The sequence below is a fragment of the Oncorhynchus mykiss genome, chromosome 12 (genome assembly GCF_057628025.1).
Source record: "Oncorhynchus mykiss isolate SJ-2025 chromosome 12, ASM5762802v1, whole genome shotgun sequence".
Classification (NCBI taxonomy): Eukaryota; Metazoa; Chordata; class Actinopteri; order Salmoniformes; family Salmonidae; genus Oncorhynchus; species Oncorhynchus mykiss.
The window spans coordinates 3,574,930-3,592,500 of NC_143033.1; the positions used below are offsets into that span (position 1 = coordinate 3,574,930).

The 17,571-nt window shown below is 47.6% G+C and overlaps 1 protein-coding gene across 1 annotated transcript in view; it reads left to right on the top strand.

Moving 5' to 3' along the window:
- The first annotated feature begins 799 nt into the window (after positions 1–799).
- Positions 800–17,571, top strand: part of LOC110536864 (A-kinase anchor protein 2) — a 231,595-nt gene continuing 214,823 nt past the window's right edge. The window contains exon 1 of the mRNA XM_090191545.1: positions 800–1,454. Coding sequence (XP_090047671.1) covers positions 1,411–1,454 — 44 coding nt within the window. The 5' untranslated portion in view covers positions 800–1,410. The remainder of the gene's footprint in view (positions 1,455–17,571) is intronic.

Consider the following 17,571-nt stretch of genomic DNA (forward strand, 5'->3'; position numbering starts at 1 on the left):
ATTTTAAAAAAACATTTATTTCACCTTTATTTAACCAGGTAGGCAAGTTGAGAACAAGTTCTCATTTACAACTGCGACCTGGCCAAGATAAAGCAAAGCAGTTCGACACAAACAACGACACAGAGTTACACATGGAGTAAAACAAACATACAGTCAATAATGCAGTATAAACAAGTCTATATACGATGTGAGCAAATGAGGTGAGATAAGGGAGGTAAAGGCAAAAAAAAGGCCTTAAAGCCCCTTGAATTGAATTGAATAGAGAGAGAAAGGGGGGGGGGAGAGAAAGAGATATAGAGGGAGAGCGAGGGAGAGAGAGAGAGTATGCTATTTTCAGGGACTACTTTTGGCTCCTTTGCAGAACTACTGGTTAAAAAGTATTCAGAAGTACTGGAGACTGTCTTTTATTTAATGAATGAGGCAATACGATACATACAGGTTTGACTATAATACAAGACTAATATCCCCGACCCACTCCTCATGGGGAATGGATTGGATTAACTGATTGCTCTTCCCGCCTCCCTCCCTCCCTCCCTTCCTGCCTTCTCTCTCTCTCTTTCTCTCCCACCTCCCTTCCCTCTGTCTCTCTCCTCCCACTCCTCCCTCTCTCTCTCTCCTCCCACTCCTCCCTCTCTCCTCCCCTCCCTTTCTCCCTCTCTTTACTCCCTCCCTCCTTCCTTGCTCTCTCTCTCTCCTTCTCTCCCACCTCCCCTCCCTCCCTCCCTCTCTCCTCCTCTCTCTCTCCCTCCTGCAGGCTGCAGGCTGTGCTAGCTGTCACAGTGGTGTGGAGGGAGATGCTGCAGACCGATGTGATGAGACTGAGATGTGGATGTGATGCTGCAGTCGCTGTGTGTCGGGGTTGTTCTGTTTCTTGGTGTGTTTCTGTGAAGACGTGATGTTATGTCGCTGACACGCACTGCTGTTCTGCTGGAAGAGTGACTTGCCAGGAGGAGCAAAGGAGGAGGAGCAGTCCTTTCAGAGGTGAAGAAACCCTATCAAAATAGAGGAGTGGGAGAAAAGGAGGAGGAGCGAAAGAGCGGGAGGTGAGAGAGAGAGAACCGGAGAAGCAGGAAGAGAAGAGTTAGAGGAGAGAGAGAGAGAGAGAGAGAGAGAGAGACACAGAGGAGGAGAGAAGCAGGAAGAGAAGAGTTAGAGGAGAGAGAGAGAGAGAGAGAGAGAGAGAGAGAGAGAGAGAGAGAGAGAGAGAGAGAGAGCGAGCGAGAGAGAGAGAGACAGAGGAGGAGAGAAGCAGGAAGAAAAGAGTTAGGGGAGAGAGAGACCGAGCCGGAGGAGGAGAGAAGCAGGAAGAGAAGAGCGGAGAGAGAGAGAGAGAGAGACAGGGAGAGAGAGAGAGAGAGAAAGCCGGAGGAGGAGAGAAGCAAGAAGAGAACAGCGGAGAGACAGAGAGCCATGATAGGCACACCTCTGCAGAGGAAAGCCCCAGCATCATCAGAGTGAGTAGCATTACCTTCTATATCCCCCCTCCTCTTCCTCCTCCCTGCCTCACACCCTCCCTCCTCTTCCTCATCCCTCCTCCTCCCTGCCTCACATCCTCCCTCCTCTTCCTCCTCCCTGCCTCACACCCTCCCTCCAATCTCCTCTTCCCTCCCTCCATCCCTCCCTCCATCTTCCTCTTCCTTTCCTCCATCCCGCCCTCTCTCCATCCGTCTTCATCCTCCATCCTGCTTTGCCCTCCTCCTCCGTCGGACATCATCCCAGGGTTGCTGTGGCAACTGCAGCTCTGGATGGGCAAGGCACTAACTCAGCTGGTCATGGCTCCATGCAGGGAGGAGAGACGCTACTCATTGTGTCATCATTCTCTCTCTCTCTCTCTCTTCCTGTCTACCTCGTTGTTTATGGATGGTTTGTCATGTATATTATTCATAGGGTTGGTCAGTCACGTTGAGCAGACTGTCTTTGTCTTGGGTCTCTCTCTCTCTCTCTCTCTCTCTGTCTCTCTCTCTCTCTCTCTCTCTCTCTCTCTCTCTCTCTCTCTGTCTCTCTGTCTCTCTCTCTCTCTCTCTCTCTCTCTCTCTCTCTCTCTCTCTCTCTCTCTCTGTCTCTCTCTTTCTCTCTGTCTCTTTCTCTCTGTCTCTCTCTCTCTTTCTCTCTCTCTCCCTCTCTCTCTCTCTCTCTCTTGCTCTTTCTCTCTCACTCTCTCTCTGCTCTCCCCCTCTCTCTTTCTCTCTCTCTGCTCTCCCCCTCTCTCTTTCTCTCTCACTCTCTGCTCTCTCCCCTCTCTCTCTCTCTCTCTCTCTCTCTGTCTCTCTCTCTCTTTCTCTCTCTCTCTCTTTCTCTCTCTCTGGGAAATAGATGACAACAATGTTAAGCTTGAGTGGACAAGTGACAGTGAAAGAATGGAATTCAAATGAGGAGATGGACAGGTGAGAGAGGGAGGAAAGAGAAAATATCTAGTTTGGAGAAATGAGTAGCCCCATGCCACCACTGTGACGACTGTAGCTGGCAGCCTGGTGTTGAGGCTTGAACTGCTCCAAACTGTTGTCTACCTTATTTTGGACAACTGAGCCCCTATAACCGCCAGGCATTTTAATTCAAGCAGAAATGCCCTTCATGTCTGTGAGAACAACCAATGGAACAAAGTTTCTGACTATGAGGGAACACATACAGTGAGCTCCAAAAGTATTGGGACACATTTTGTATTTGAAATGATACAATGACTATGACGTTAAATTACAGACTGTCAGCTTTAATTTGAGGGTATTTTTATTCATATCGGGTAAACTGTTTAGAAATTACAGCACTTTATGTTCATAGTCTCTATATTTTAGGGGACCAGAAGACTTGGGACAAATTCACTGTATTAAAGTAGTGTAAAGTTTAGTATTTGGTTCCATATTCATAGCACACAATGACCTCATCAGGCGTGTGAATCTACAAACTTGTTGGGATTCATTTGATGTTTGTTTTTGGTTATTTCGAGCTCAATATAAATTAATGGTAAATGATGTATTGTGTCATTTCAAAGTCATTTTTTTATTGTAAATAAGAATATAATTGTACCATTTCAATCCAAAGTCCTGGATTACAGAGCCAAAACATCAAAACGTGTGTCATTGTCACCAATACTTTCGGAACTCACTGTAATCAGATGAAGAGAGAGCAGCTGGAGTCTCAGTGTTCTCTGGGGTGATCCATGCCTCTGTCAGGGCCAAACAGTGAAGGGACTGAAGGGCAGCCTAGGCTGAGATGAGCTCAGTCTTCTCTGGGGTGATCCATGCCTCTGTCAGGGCCAAACAGTGAAGGGACTGAAGGGCAGCCTAGGCTGAGATGAGCTCAGTCTTCTCTGGGGTGATCCATGCCTCTGTCAGGGCCAAACAGTGAAGGGACTGAAGGGCAGCCTAGGCTGAGATGAGCTCAGTCTTCTCTGGGGTGATCCATGCCTCTGTCAGGGCCAAACAGTCAAGGGACTGAAGGGCAGCCTAGGCTGAGATGAGCTCAGTCTTCTCTGGGGTGATCCATGCCTCTGTCAGGGCCAAACAGTGAAGGGACTGAAGGGCAGCCTAGGCTGAGATGAGCTCAGTCTTCTCTGGGGTGATCCATGCCTCTGTCAGGGCCAAACAGTGAAGGGACTGAAGGGCAGCCTAGGCTGAGATGAGCTCAGTCTTCTCTGGGGTGATCCATGCCTCTGTCAGGGCCAAACAGTCAAGGGACTGAAGGGCAGCCTAGGCTGAGATGAGCTCAGTCTTCTCTGGGGTGATCCATGCCTCTGTCAGGGCCAAACAGTGAAGGGACTGAAGGGCAGCCTAGGCTGAGATGAGCTCAGTCTTCTCTGGGGTGATCCATGCCTCTGTCAGGGCCAAACAGTCAAGGGACTGAAGGGCAGCCTAGGCTGAGATGAGCTCAGTCTTCTCTGGGGTGATCCATGCCTCTGTCAGGGCCAAACAGTCAAGGGACTGAAGGGCAGCCTAGGCTGAGATGAGCTCAGTCTTCTCTGGGGTGATCCATGCCTCTGTCAGGGCCAAAATGTCAAGGGACTGAAGGGCAGCCTAGGCTGAGATGAGCTCAGTCTTCTCTGGGGTGATCCATGCCTCTGTCAGGGCCAAACAGTGAAGGGACTGAAGGGCAGCCTAGGCTGAGATGAGCTCAGTCTTCTCTGGGGTGATCCATGCCTCTATCAGGGCCAAACAGTGAAGGGACTGAAGGGCAGCCTAGGCTGAGATGAGCTCAGTCTTCTCTGGGGTGATCCATGCCTCTGTCAGGGCCAAACAGTGAAGGGACTGAAGGGCAGCCTAGGCTGAGATGAGCTCAGTCTTCTCTGGGGTGATCCATGCCTCTGTCAGGGCCAAAATGTCAAGGGACTGAAGGGCAGCCTAGGCTGAGATGAGCTCAGTCTTCTCTGGGGTGATCCATGCCTCTGTCAGGGCCAAACAGTGAAGGGACTGAAGGGCAGCCTAGGCTGAGATGAGCTCAGTCTTCTCTGGGGTGATCCATGCCTCTGTCAGGGCCAAACAGTGAAGGGACTGAAGGGCAGCCTAGGCTGAGATGAGCTCAGTCTTCTCTGAGGTGATCCATGCCTCTGTCAGGGCCAAAATGTCAAGGGACTGAAGGGCAGCCTAGGCTGAGATGAGCTCAGTGTTCTCTGGGTTGATCCAACAGTCAAGGGACTGAAGGGCAGCCTAGGCTGAGATGAACTCAGTGTTCTCTGGGTTGATCCAACAGTCAAGGGACTGACGGGCAGCCTAGGCTGAGATGAGCTCAGTGTTCTCTGGGTTGATCCAACAGTCAAGGGACTGAAGGGCAGCCTAGGCTGAGATGAACTCAGTGTTCTTGACAACAGATCGGCAGTTCCAAACGCTGCCAGAGACACAGAATTCAACATGGGGTTGTGCACACAGGGTCCATTACATTAGAAGAGTTGCAGCCAAAGGGGTGGAGAGCTTCTGTAAAGCCTACAGGGAGAGGAGAGAACAGGTACAGAAAACACACACATAGTTGCCAAAGATACAACAGAGCAAAATGAGACCATCTGATATTAACTACAATACCAGTCAAGGGGTTTTCTTTATTTTTACTATGTTCTAATTTGCAGAATAATAGTGAAGACATCAAAACTATGAAGTAACACACATGGAATAATGTAGTAACCCACAAAAAACTGTTAAACAAATCAAAATATATTCTTAAAAGTAGCTTAAAAACTTAAAAGTAACTTGGCAGAATAACTTGGCAGAATAACTCGGCAGAATAACTTGGCAGAATAACTTGGCAGAATTACTCGGCAGAATAACTTGGCAGAATAACTTGGCAGAATTACTCGGCAGAATAACTCGGCAGAAATGTCTTCATTTCACCACACGGCAAAGTTGACTCCGGAACAAGGTTCCTGAAGAACAACACAGTTCACACACCAAGTAGGCTACCGGAAAGACAGTCCTTAAAGTAGATGTCCTATGATGAAGATGAAGCCAAACATTATCCTTATCACTCCACGACATAACAGGAGTCCTCTAGTTATAGAATGAAGGAAATGGGTGAGAGTTGATTCACTAAGCATATCAGAGTATGGAATGGAATAGGATGCTATTTGGGTTACACTCTATGTGCAACGGTCTGGTCAGGCTCCAGGCTCAGTAGCACTCTGTCAGCACAACAATGTTATTCTTCTAACAGCATGCTATTCGGGATACACTCTATGTGAAGAGACAGGCTTTGGCGTATTCTTTCAATCTCTCTCGCTCTCTCTCTCTCTCTCTCTCTCTCTCTCTCTCTCTCTCTCTCTCTCTCTCTCTCCCTCTCTCTCTCTCTCTCTCTCTCTCTCTCTCTCTCTCTCTCTCTCTCTCTCTCTCTCTCTCTTTCCCTCTCCCTCAGTCTCAGTCTTTCTCGCTCTAGGTATTATTCTAATGTATTCTACCTCTCTCTCTTTCCCTCTCACTCTCTCTCTCTCTTTCCCTCTCTCTCTCTCTCTCACTCTCTCTCTCTCTCGCTCTCTTTTTAGCGTTCTCTCTCTCTCTCTCTCTCTAGATCTCTCTCTCTCTCTTTCCCTCTCTCTCTCTCTCTCTCTCTCTCTTTTTAGCGTTCTCTCTCTCTCTCTCTCTCTCTCTAGATCTCTCTTTCCCTCTCCCTCAGTCTCAGTCTTTCTCGTTCTAGGTATTATTCTCATGTATTCTACCTCTCTCTCTTTCCCTCAATTCAATTCAATTCAATTCAATTCAAGGGCTTTATTGGCATGGGAAACATGTGTTATCATTGCCAAAGCAAGTGAGGTAGACAACATACAAAGTGAATATATAAAGTGAAATAAACAATAAAAATTAACAGTAAACATTACACATACAGAGGTTTCAAAACAGTAAAGACATTACAAATGTCATATTATATATATATACAATGTTTTAACAATGTACAAATGGTTAAAGGACACAAGATAAAATAAATAAGCATAAATATGGGTTGTATTTACAATGGTGTTTGTTCTTCACTGGTTGCCCTTTTCTCGTGGCAACAGGTCACAAATCTTGCTGCTGTGATGGCACACTGTGGAATTTCACCCAGTAGATATGGGAGTTTTTCAAAATTGGATTTGTTTTCTAATTCTTTGTGGATCTGTGTAATCTGAGGGAAATATGTCTCTCTAATATGGTCATTCATTGGGCAGGAGGTTAGGAAGTGCAGCTCAGTTTCCTCCTCATTTTGTGGGCAGTGAGCACATAGCCTGTCTTCTCTTGAGAGCCATGTCTGCCTACGGTGGCCTTTCTCAATAGCAAGGCTATGCTCACTGAGTCTGTACATAGTCAAAGCTTTCCTTAATTTTCGGTCAGTCACAGTGGTCAGGTATTCTGCCGCTGTGTACTCTCTGTGTAGGGCCAAATAGCATTCTAGTTTGCTCTGTTTTTTTGTTAATTCTTTCCAATGTGTTAAGTAATTATCTTTTTGTTTTCTCATGATTTGGTTGGGTCTGATTGTGCTGTTGTCCTGGGGCTCTGTAGGGTGTGTTTGTGTTTGTGAACAGAGCCCCAGGACCAGCTCTCTCTCTCTCTCTCTCTCTCTCTCTCTCTCTCTCTCTCTCTCTCTCTCTCTCTCTCTCTCTCTCACTCTCTCTCATTCTCTCTCTCTCTCTTGCTCTCTCTCTCTTTTTAGCGTTCTCCCTCTCTCTCTCTCTCTAGTTCTCTCTTTCCCTCTCCCTCAGTCTTTCTCGCTCTAGGTATTATTCTCATGTATTCTACCTCTCTCTAAGGACATTAAAATTCAACTTTAGTAAGTACTCTACTGCTTACAGAAAGTCTAAGTTCTGTAAAAATAAAAATAAGGTACCTTTTTGGCAAACAGTACTTATGGAGTAACTGGATGTATTAATATATGTATATGTATATGTAAAGGAACACAAGGCCTGACAACCTCCCCCAGGTACTAAAGGAACACAAGGCCTGACTACCTCCCCCAGGTACTAAAGGAACACAAGGCCTGACTACCTCCCCCAGGTACTAAAGGAACACAAGGCCTGACTACCTCCCCCAGGTACTAAAGGAACACAAAGCCTGACTACCTCCCCAGGTACTAAATTAACACAAGGCATGACTACCTCCCCCAGGCACTAAAGGAACACAAGGCCTGACTACCTCCCCTAGGTACTAAAGGAACACAAGGCCTGACTAACTCCCCCAGGTACTAAAGGAACACAAGGCCTGACTACCTCCCCCAGGCACTAAAGGAACACAAGGCCTGACTACCTCCCCTAGGTACTAAAGGAACACAAGGCCTGACTAACTCCCCCAGGTACTAAAGGAACACAAGGCCTGACTAACTCCCCCAGGTACTAAAGGAACACAAGGCCTGACTACCTCCCCCAGGTACTAAAGGAACACAAGGCCTGACTAACTCCCCCAGGTACTAAAGGAACACAAGGCCTGACTAACTCCCCCAGGTACTAAAGGAACACAAGGCCTGACTACCTCCCCTAGGTACTAAAGGAACACAAGGCCTGACTACCTCCCCTAGGTACTAAAGGAACACAAGGCCTGACTACCTCCCCCAGGCACTAAAGGAACACAAGGCCTGACTACCTCCCCTAGGTACTAAAGGAACACAAGGCCTGACTAACTCCCCCAGGTACTAAAGGAACACAAGGCCTGACTAACTCCCCCAGGTACTAAAGGAACACAAGGCCTGACTACCTCCCCCAGGTACTAAAGGAACACAAGGCCTGACTAACTCCCCCAGGTACTAAAGGAACACAAGGCCTGACTAACTCCCCCAGGTACTAAAGGAACACAAGGCCTGACTACCTCCCCCAGGTACTAAAGGAACACAAGGCCTGACTAACTCCCCCAGGTACTAAAGGAACACAAGGCCTGACTGACTCCCCCAGGTACTAAAAGAACACAAGGCCTGACTCCCTCCCCCAGGTACTACAGGAACACAAGGCCTGACTACCTCCCCCAGGTACTAAAGGAACACAAGGCCTGACTACCTCCCCCAGGAACTAAAGGAACACAAGGCCTGACTACCTCCCCCAGGTACTAAAGGAACACAAGGCCTGACTACCTCCCCCAGGTACTAAAGGAACACAAGGCCTGGCTACCTCCCCCAGGTACTAAAGGAACACAAGGCCTGACTACCTCCCCCAGGTACTAAAGGAACACAAGGCCTGACTAACTCCCCCAGGTACTAAAGGAACACAAGGCCTGACTACCTCCCCCAGGTACTAAAAGAACACAAGGCCTGACTCCCTCCCCCAGGTACTACAGGAACAAAAGGCCTGACTACCTACCCCAGGTACTAAATGAACATAAGGCCTGACTACCTCCCCCAGGTACTAAAGGAACACAAGGCCTGACTACCTCCCCCAGGTACTAAAGGAACACAAGGCCTGACTACCTCCCCAGGTACTAAAGGAACACAAGGCCTGACTACCTCCCCCAGGTACTAAAGGAACACAAGGCCTGACTACCTCCCCAGGTACTAAATTAACATAAGGCCTGACTACCTCCCCAGGTACTACAGGAACACAAGGCCTGACTCCCTCCCCCAGGTACTAAAGGAACACAAGGCCTGACTCCCTCCCTCAGGATGCTATTTGTTTCCTATCTTCCATTGTATTAACATATACTGTGGCACCCTATTCCCTATATAGTGCACTACTTTAGACCAGAGCCCTATGGAACCCTATTCCCTACTTAGTCCACTTACTTTAGACCAGAGCCCTATGGAACCCTATTCCCTACATAGTCCACTACTTTAGACCAGAGCCCTATGGAACCCTATTCCCTATATAGTGCATTACTTTAGACCAGAGCCGGATGGAACCCTATTCCCTATATATAGTGCACTACTTTAGACCAGAACCATATAGAACCCTATTCCCTATATAGTGCACTACTTTAGACCAGAGCCCTATGGAACCCTATTCCCTATATAGTGCACTACTTTAGACCAGAACCATATAGAACCCTATTCCCTATATAGTGCACTACTTTAGACCAGAGCCCTATAGAACCCTATTCCCTATATAGTGCACTACTTTAGACCAGAGCCCTATGGAACCCTATTCCCTATATAGTGCACTACTTTAGACCAGAGCCCTATGGAAGGAACCCTATTCCCTATATAGTGCACTACTTTAGACCAGAACCCTATGGAACCCTATTCCCTATATAGTGCACTACTTTAGACCAGAGCCCTATGGAACCCTATTCCCTATATAGTGCACTACTTTAGACCAGAGCCCATAGGGTGCCAATTGGGATGTAGTTATGAGTCAGCTATATGTTCTCTCCTGAATTATAAGCAACTAAATAGTCTCCACAAACACACTATAGATAGAAATATTTTCTAGGTTGTCCCAGTGGTATTTCTGGTAATTTATGGTTTCCTCTTAAAGATGCAGCTGCTTGTAGTCATGTGGGGAGATCTCTCTCTCTCTGTCTCTGTCTCTGTCTCTGTCTCTTTCTCTCTCACTCTCTCTCCCCCTCTCTCTCTCTCTCTCTCCCGCTCTCCCTCTCTATCTGCTTCTCACCCTCTCCCTCTCTCTCTTTCTCTCTCTCCCTCTCTCCCTCTCTATCTGCTTCTCAACCTCTCCCTCTCTCTCTCTCTCTCTCTCTCTCTCTCTCTCTCTCTCTCTCTCTCTCTCTCTCTCTCTCCCTCTCTCTCTTTCTCCCCCAGGATTTAGTGTGTGTGTCAGTTATTGTCTGGAGTTGAGACAGGACTTGGTGTGTCAGTTATTGTCTGGCGTTGAGACAGGACTTGGTGTGTGTGACAGGATCGACCCGTACAGACAGTCCAATCTCTCTTGTTAAAACAGTTTAGATTCTGACTCTGTGAAAGTCTGTGTATGTTGATTTCTCCCACACATCTCTCTAGGTTAGCTGATAAGTAGTACACTACCCTTTGGGTCCTAGCTATGTGTACTGGTCAACAGTACTTCTCCCACACATCTCTCTAGGTTAGCTGATAAGCCTGTCACTCTGCGTGACTCTGCAAACATTTAGTCCGCATGCCAAATGGCATCCTTTCCCTTATAGTACACTACCCTATGGGTCCTGGTCAACAGTAGTACACTACCCTATGGGTCCTGGTCAACAGTAGTACACTACCCTATGGGTCCTGGTCAACAGTAGTACACTACCCTATGGGTCCAGGTCAACAGCAGTACACTACCCTATGGGTCCTGGTCAACAGTATTGCACTACCCTATGGGTCCTGGTCAACAGTAGTACACTACCCTATGGGTCCTAGCTATGGGTCCTGGTCAACAGTAGTACACTACCCTATGGGGCCTGGTCAACAGTAGTACACTACCCTATGGGTCCTGGTCAACAGTAGTACACTACCCTATGGGTCCTGGTCAACAGTAGTACACTACCCTATGGGTCCTGGTCAACAGTACAACACTACCCCATGGGTCCTGGTCAACAGTAGTACACTAACCTATGGGTCCTGGTCAACAGTAGTACACTACCCTATGGGTCCTGGTCAACAGTAGTCCACTACCCTATGGGTCCTGGTCAACAGTACATAACTACCCTATGGGTCCTGGTCAACAGTAGTACACTACCCTATGGGTCCTAGCTATGGGTCCTGGTCAACAGTAGTACACTACCATATGGGTCCTGGTCAACAGTAGTACACTACCCTATGGGTCCTGGTCAACAGTAGTACACTACCCTATGGGTCCTGGTCAACAGTAGTTCACTACCCTATGGGTTCTGGTCAACAGTAGTACACTACCCTATGGGTCCTGGTCAAAAGTAGTACACTACCCTATGGGTCCTGGTCAACAGTACTACACTACCCTATGGGTCCTGGTCAACAGTAGTACACTACCCTATGGGTCCTAGCTATGGGTCCTGGTCAACAGTAGTACACTACCCTATGGGTCCTGGTCAACAGTACTACACTACCCTATGGGTCCTGGTCAACAGTACTACACTACCCTATGGGTCCTAGCTGTGGGTCCTGGTCAACAGTAGTACACTACCCTATGGCTCCTAGCTATGGGTCCTGGTCAACAGTAGAACACGACCCTATGGGTCCTAGCTATGGGTCCTGGTCAACAGTAGTTCACTACCCTATGGGTCCTGGTCAACAGTACTACACTACCCTACGGGTCCTGGTCAACAGTAGTACACTACCCTATGGGTCCTAGCTATGGGTCCTGGTCAACAGTAGTACACTACCCCATGGGTCCAGGTCAACAGTAGTACACTACCCTATGGCCCCTAGCTATGGGTCCTGATCAACAGTAGTACACTAACCTATGGGTCCTGGTCAACAGTACTACACTACCCTATGGGTCCTAGCTATTGGTCCTGGTCAACAGTAGTACACTACCCTATGGCTCCTAGCTATGGGTCCTGGTCAACAGTAGTAAACTACCCTATGGGTCCTGGTCAACAGTAGAACACTACCCTATGGGTCCTAGCTATGGGTCCTGGTCAACAGTAGTACACTACCCTATGGGTCCTGGTCAACAGTACTACACTACCCTATGGGTCCTGGTCAACAGTACTACACTACCCTATGGGTCCTAGCTATGGGTCCTGGTCAACAGTAGTACACTACCCTATGGGTCCTGGTCAACAGTAGAACACTACCCTATGGGTCCTAGCTATGGGTCCTGGTCAACAGTAGTACACTACCCTATGGGTCCTTGTCAACAGTACTACACTACCTTATGGGTCCTGGTCAACAGTAGTACACTACCCTATGGGTCCTAGCTATGGGTCCTGGTCAACAGTAGTAAACTACCCTATGGGTCCTGGTCAACAGTAGTACACTACCCCATGGGTCCAGGTCAACAGTAGTACACTACCCTATGGCCCCTAGCTATGGGTCCTGATCAACAGTAGTACACTAACCTATGGGTCCTGGTCAACAGTACTACACTACCCTATGGGTCCTGGTCAACAGTACTACACTACCCTATGGGTCCTAGCTATTGGTCCTGGTCAACAGTAGTACACTACCCTATGGCTCCTAGCTATGGGTCCTGGTCAACAGTAGTAAACTACCCTATGGGTCCTGGTCAACAGTAGAACACTACCCTATGGGTCCTAGCCATGGGTCCTGGTCAACAGTAGTACACTACCCTATGGGTCCTGGTCAACAGTACTACACTACCCTATGGGTCCTGGTCAACAGTACTACACTATCCTATGGGTCCTAGCTATGGGTCCTGGTCAACAGTAGTACACTACCCTATGGGTCCTGGTCAACAGTAGAACACTACCCTATGGGTCCTAGCTATGGGTCCTGGTCAACAGTAGTACACTACCCTATGGGTCCTTGTCAACAGTACTACACTACCCTATGGGTCCTGGTCAACAGTAGTACACTACCCTATGGGTCCTAGCTATGGGTCCTGGTCAACAGTAGTACACTACCCTATGGGTCCTGGTCAACAGTACTACACTACCCTATGGGTCCTGGTCAACAGTACTACACTACCCTATGGGTCCTAGCTATGGGTCCTGGTCAACAGTAGTACACTACCCTATGGCTCCTAGCTATGGGTCCTGGTCAACAGTAGTAAACTACCCTATGGGTCCTGGTCAACAGTAGAACACTACTCTATGGGTCCTAGCTATGGGTCCTGGTCAACAGTAGTACACTACCCTATGGGTCCTGGTCAACAGTACTACACTACCCTATGGGTCCTGGTCAACAGTAGTACACTACCCTATGGGTCCTAGCTATGGGTCCTGGTCAACAGTAGTACACTACCCCATGGGTCCTGGTCAACAGTAGTACACTACCCTATTGGTCCTGGTCAACAGTAGTACACTACCCTATGGGTCCTGGTCAACAGTACTACACTACCCTATGGGTCCTGGTCAACAGTAGTACACTACCCTATGGGTCCTGGTCAACAGTACATAACTACCCTATGGGTCCTTGTCAACAGTAGTACACTACCCTATGGGTCCTGGTCAACAGTACTACACTACCCTATGGGTCCTGGTCAGCAGTAGCACACTACCCTATGGGTCCTGGTCAACAGTAGTACACTACCCTATGGGTCCTGGTCAGCAGTAGTACACTACCCTATGGGTCCTGGTCAACAGTAGTACACTACCCTATGGGTCCTAGCTATGGGTCCTGGTCAACAGTAGAACACTACCCTATGGGTCCTGGTCAACAGTAGTACACTACCCTATGGCTCCTAGCTATGGGTCCTGGTCAACAGTAGTTCACTACCCTATGGGTTCTGGTCAACATTAGTACACTACCCTATGGGTCCTAGCTATGGGTCCTGGTCAACAGTAGTACACTACCCTATGGCTCCTAGCTATGGGTCCTGGTCAACAGTAGTTCACTACCCTATGGGTCCTGGTCAACAGTAGTACACTACCCTATGGCTCCTAGCTATGGGTCCTGGTCAACAGTAGTACACTACCCTATGGGTCCTGGTCAACAGTAGAACACTACCCTATGGGTCCTAGCTATGGGTCCTGGTCAACAGTAGTACACTACCCTATGGGTCCTGGTCAACAGTACTACACTACCCTATGGGTCCTGGTCAACAGTACAACACTACCCTATGGGTCCTAGCTATGGGTCCTGGTCAACAGTAGTACACTACCCCATGGGTCCTGGTCAACAGTAGTACACTACCCTATGGGTCCTGGTCAACAGTACTACACTACCCTATGGGTCCTAGCTATGGGTTCTGGTCAACAGTAGTACCCTACCCTATGGGTCCTGGTCAACAGTACTACACTACCCTATGGGTCCTAGCTATGGGTCCTGGTCAACAGTACTACACTACCCTATGGGTCCTGGTCAACAGCACTACACTACCCTATGGGTCCTGGTCAACAGTACTACACTACCCTATGGGTCCTAGCTATGGGTCCTGGTCAACAGTAGTACACTACCCTATGGGTCCTGTTCAACAGTACTACACTACCCTATGGGCCCTGGTCAACAGTAATACACTACCCTATGGGTCCTGGTCAACAGTACTACACTACCCTATGGGTCCTAGCTATGGGTCCTGGTCAACAGTAGTACACTACCCTATGGGTCCTGGTCAACAGTACTACACTACCCTATGGGCCCTGGTCAACAGTAATACACTACCCTATGGGTCCTGGTCAACAGTGGTACACTACCCTATGGGTCCTGGTCAACAGTACTACACTACCCTATGGGTCCTGGTCAACAGTACTACACTACCCTATGGGTCCTGGTCAACAGTAGTACACTACCCTATGGGTCCTGGTCAACAGTACTACACTACCCTATGGGTCCTGGTCAACAGTAGTGCACTACCCTATGGGTCCTGGTCAACAGTACTACACTACCCTATGGGTCCTGGTCAACAGTAGTACACTACCCTATGGGTCCTAGCTATGGGTCCTGGTCAACAGTAGTACACTACCCTATGGGTCCTGGTCAACAGTAGTACACTACCCTATGGGTCCTGGTCAACAGTACTACACTACCCTATGGGTCCTGGTCAACAGTAGTACACTACCCTATGGGTCCTGGTCAACAGTAGTACACTACCCTATGGGTCCTGGTCAACAGTACTACACTACCCTATGGGTCCTGGTCAACAGTACTACACTACCCTATGGGTCCTGGTCAACAGTAGTACACTACCCTATGGGTCCTGGTCAACAGTACTACACTACCCTATGGGTCCTGGTCAACAGTAGTACACTACCCTATGGGTCCTGGTCAACAGTACTACACTACCCTATGGGTCCTGGTCAACAGTAGTACACTACCCTATGGGTCCTAGCTATGGGTCCTGGTCAACAGTAGTACACTACCCTATGGGTCCTGGTCAACAGTAGTACACTACCCTATGGGTCCTGGTCAACAGTACTACACTACCCTATGGGTCCTGGTCAACAGTACTACACTACCCTATGGGTTAATACCCTTCAGTAATATTAACCCACTGTACTGTTTGTACCACAAAACACACAGCCTTCAGTAGTAACCTACTGTATTGTAATTGTTCATTATTCTAGTCCATATAATAGGTGTTTCATCCCACAGACAAACAGCCACTTGTACACACACACACTCACACACTCACACACACACACACACACACACAACACACACACACACACACACACACACACACACACACACACACACACACATCCTGATGGAGCAGAACCATCAGAATCTGACTAGCTAAGCAAATCTTCTAACATGTAATCCAACAAACAACATCTGACTGATGCTGTCTACTCTGTAAATGCAGTATTAATGTCCTTTAAAGGGGCAATCTGCAGTTCAAACAACATCTGACTGATGTTGTCTACTCTATAAATGCTGTATTAATGTCCTTTAAAGGGGCAATCTGCAGTTCAAACAACAACGAAGCTAATCCCTGCCACTGTTTTGGTAAATAGAGAGATGGGGCTGGAGAAATATAACCTGATACAATAGCCCTAGGCTCATGAGGCATTTATAAGTTATATTCTTCAAAAATCAACGGGCATACAGTGAGCATACCAAACATTAGGAACACCTTCCTAATCTTGAGTTACACTCTCTTTAGCCCTCAGAACAGCCTCTGTTCGTCGGGACGCAAACTCTACAAGGTGTCGATAATCGTTCCACCGGGATGCTGGTCCATGTTGACTACGATGTTTCCTACAGTTGTTTCAAGTTGGTTGAATGTCATTTGGGCCGTGGACCATTCTTGAAACACACGGGAAACTGATGAGAGTGAAAAACCCAGCAGCTTTGTAGTTCTTGACTCAAACCGGTGCGCCTGGTACCTACTACCATACCCCGTTTAAAGGCACTTAAATATTGTATCTTGCCCGTTCACCCTCTGAATGGCACACATACACAATCCATGTCTCCATTGTCTCAGGGCTTAAAAATCCTTCTTTAACCCGTCTCCTCCCCTTCATCTACACTGATTGAAGTGGATTTAACAAGAGACATCAATAAGGGATCATAGCTTTCACCTGGATTCACCTGATCAGTCGATGTCATGGAAAGAGTAAGTGTTCCTAATGGTTTGTCCACTTAGGGCTCTGTTTTCGGCAGGTGGTAAGGCAGTGCTCGTGTCAGATGTACATTAGTGTGAAGTTTAATCGAGTAAAAACTGACACACTGGCTTTTTGAAAAGGCAAAAATATAAAAGACATAACTTGAAGCAACTACATATTTTCGCCGTTGGAGCACGTTCTGAGCCTTGACACCCAAAACGTGTTTATTCATTCAATCCCTTTCGAGCCAACAACAGCAACTAACCTAACTCTAGCCAACAACAGCAACTAACCTAACTCTAGCCAACAACAGCAACTAACCTAACTCTATCCAACAACAGCAACTAACCTAACTCTAGCCAACAACAGCAACTAACCTAACTCTAGCCAACAACAGCAACTAACCTAACTCTATCCAACAACAGCAACTAACCTAACTCTAGCCAACAACAGCAACTAACCTAACTCTAGCCAACAACAGCAACTAACCTAACTCTATCCAACAACAGCAACTAACCTAACTCTAGCCAACAACAGCAACTAACCTAACTCTATCCAACAACAGCAACTAACCTAACTCTATCCAACAACAGCAACTAACCTAACTCTCTCCAACAACAGCAACTAACCTAACTCTATCCAACAACAGCAACTAACCTAACTCTAGCCAACAACAGCAACTAACCTAACTCTATCCAACAACAGCAACTAACCTAACTCTAGCCAACAACAGCAACTAACCTAACTCTAGCCAACAACAGCAACTAACCTAACTCTAGCCAACAACAGCAACTAACCTAACTCTATCCAACAACAGCAACTAACCTAACTCTAGCCAACAACAGCAACTAACCTAACTCTATCCAACAACAGCAACTAACCTAACTCTATCCAACAACAGCAACTAACCTAACTCTCTCCAACAACAGCAACTAACCTAACTCTATCCAACAACAGCAACTAACCTAACTCTAGCCAACAACAGCAACTAACCTAACTCTAGCCAACAACATCAACTAATATAACTCTATCCAACAACAGCAACTAACCTAACTCTAGCCAACAACAGCAACTAACCTAACTCTAGCCAACAACAGCAACTAACCTAACTCTATCCAACAACAGCAACTAACCTAACTCTAGCCTA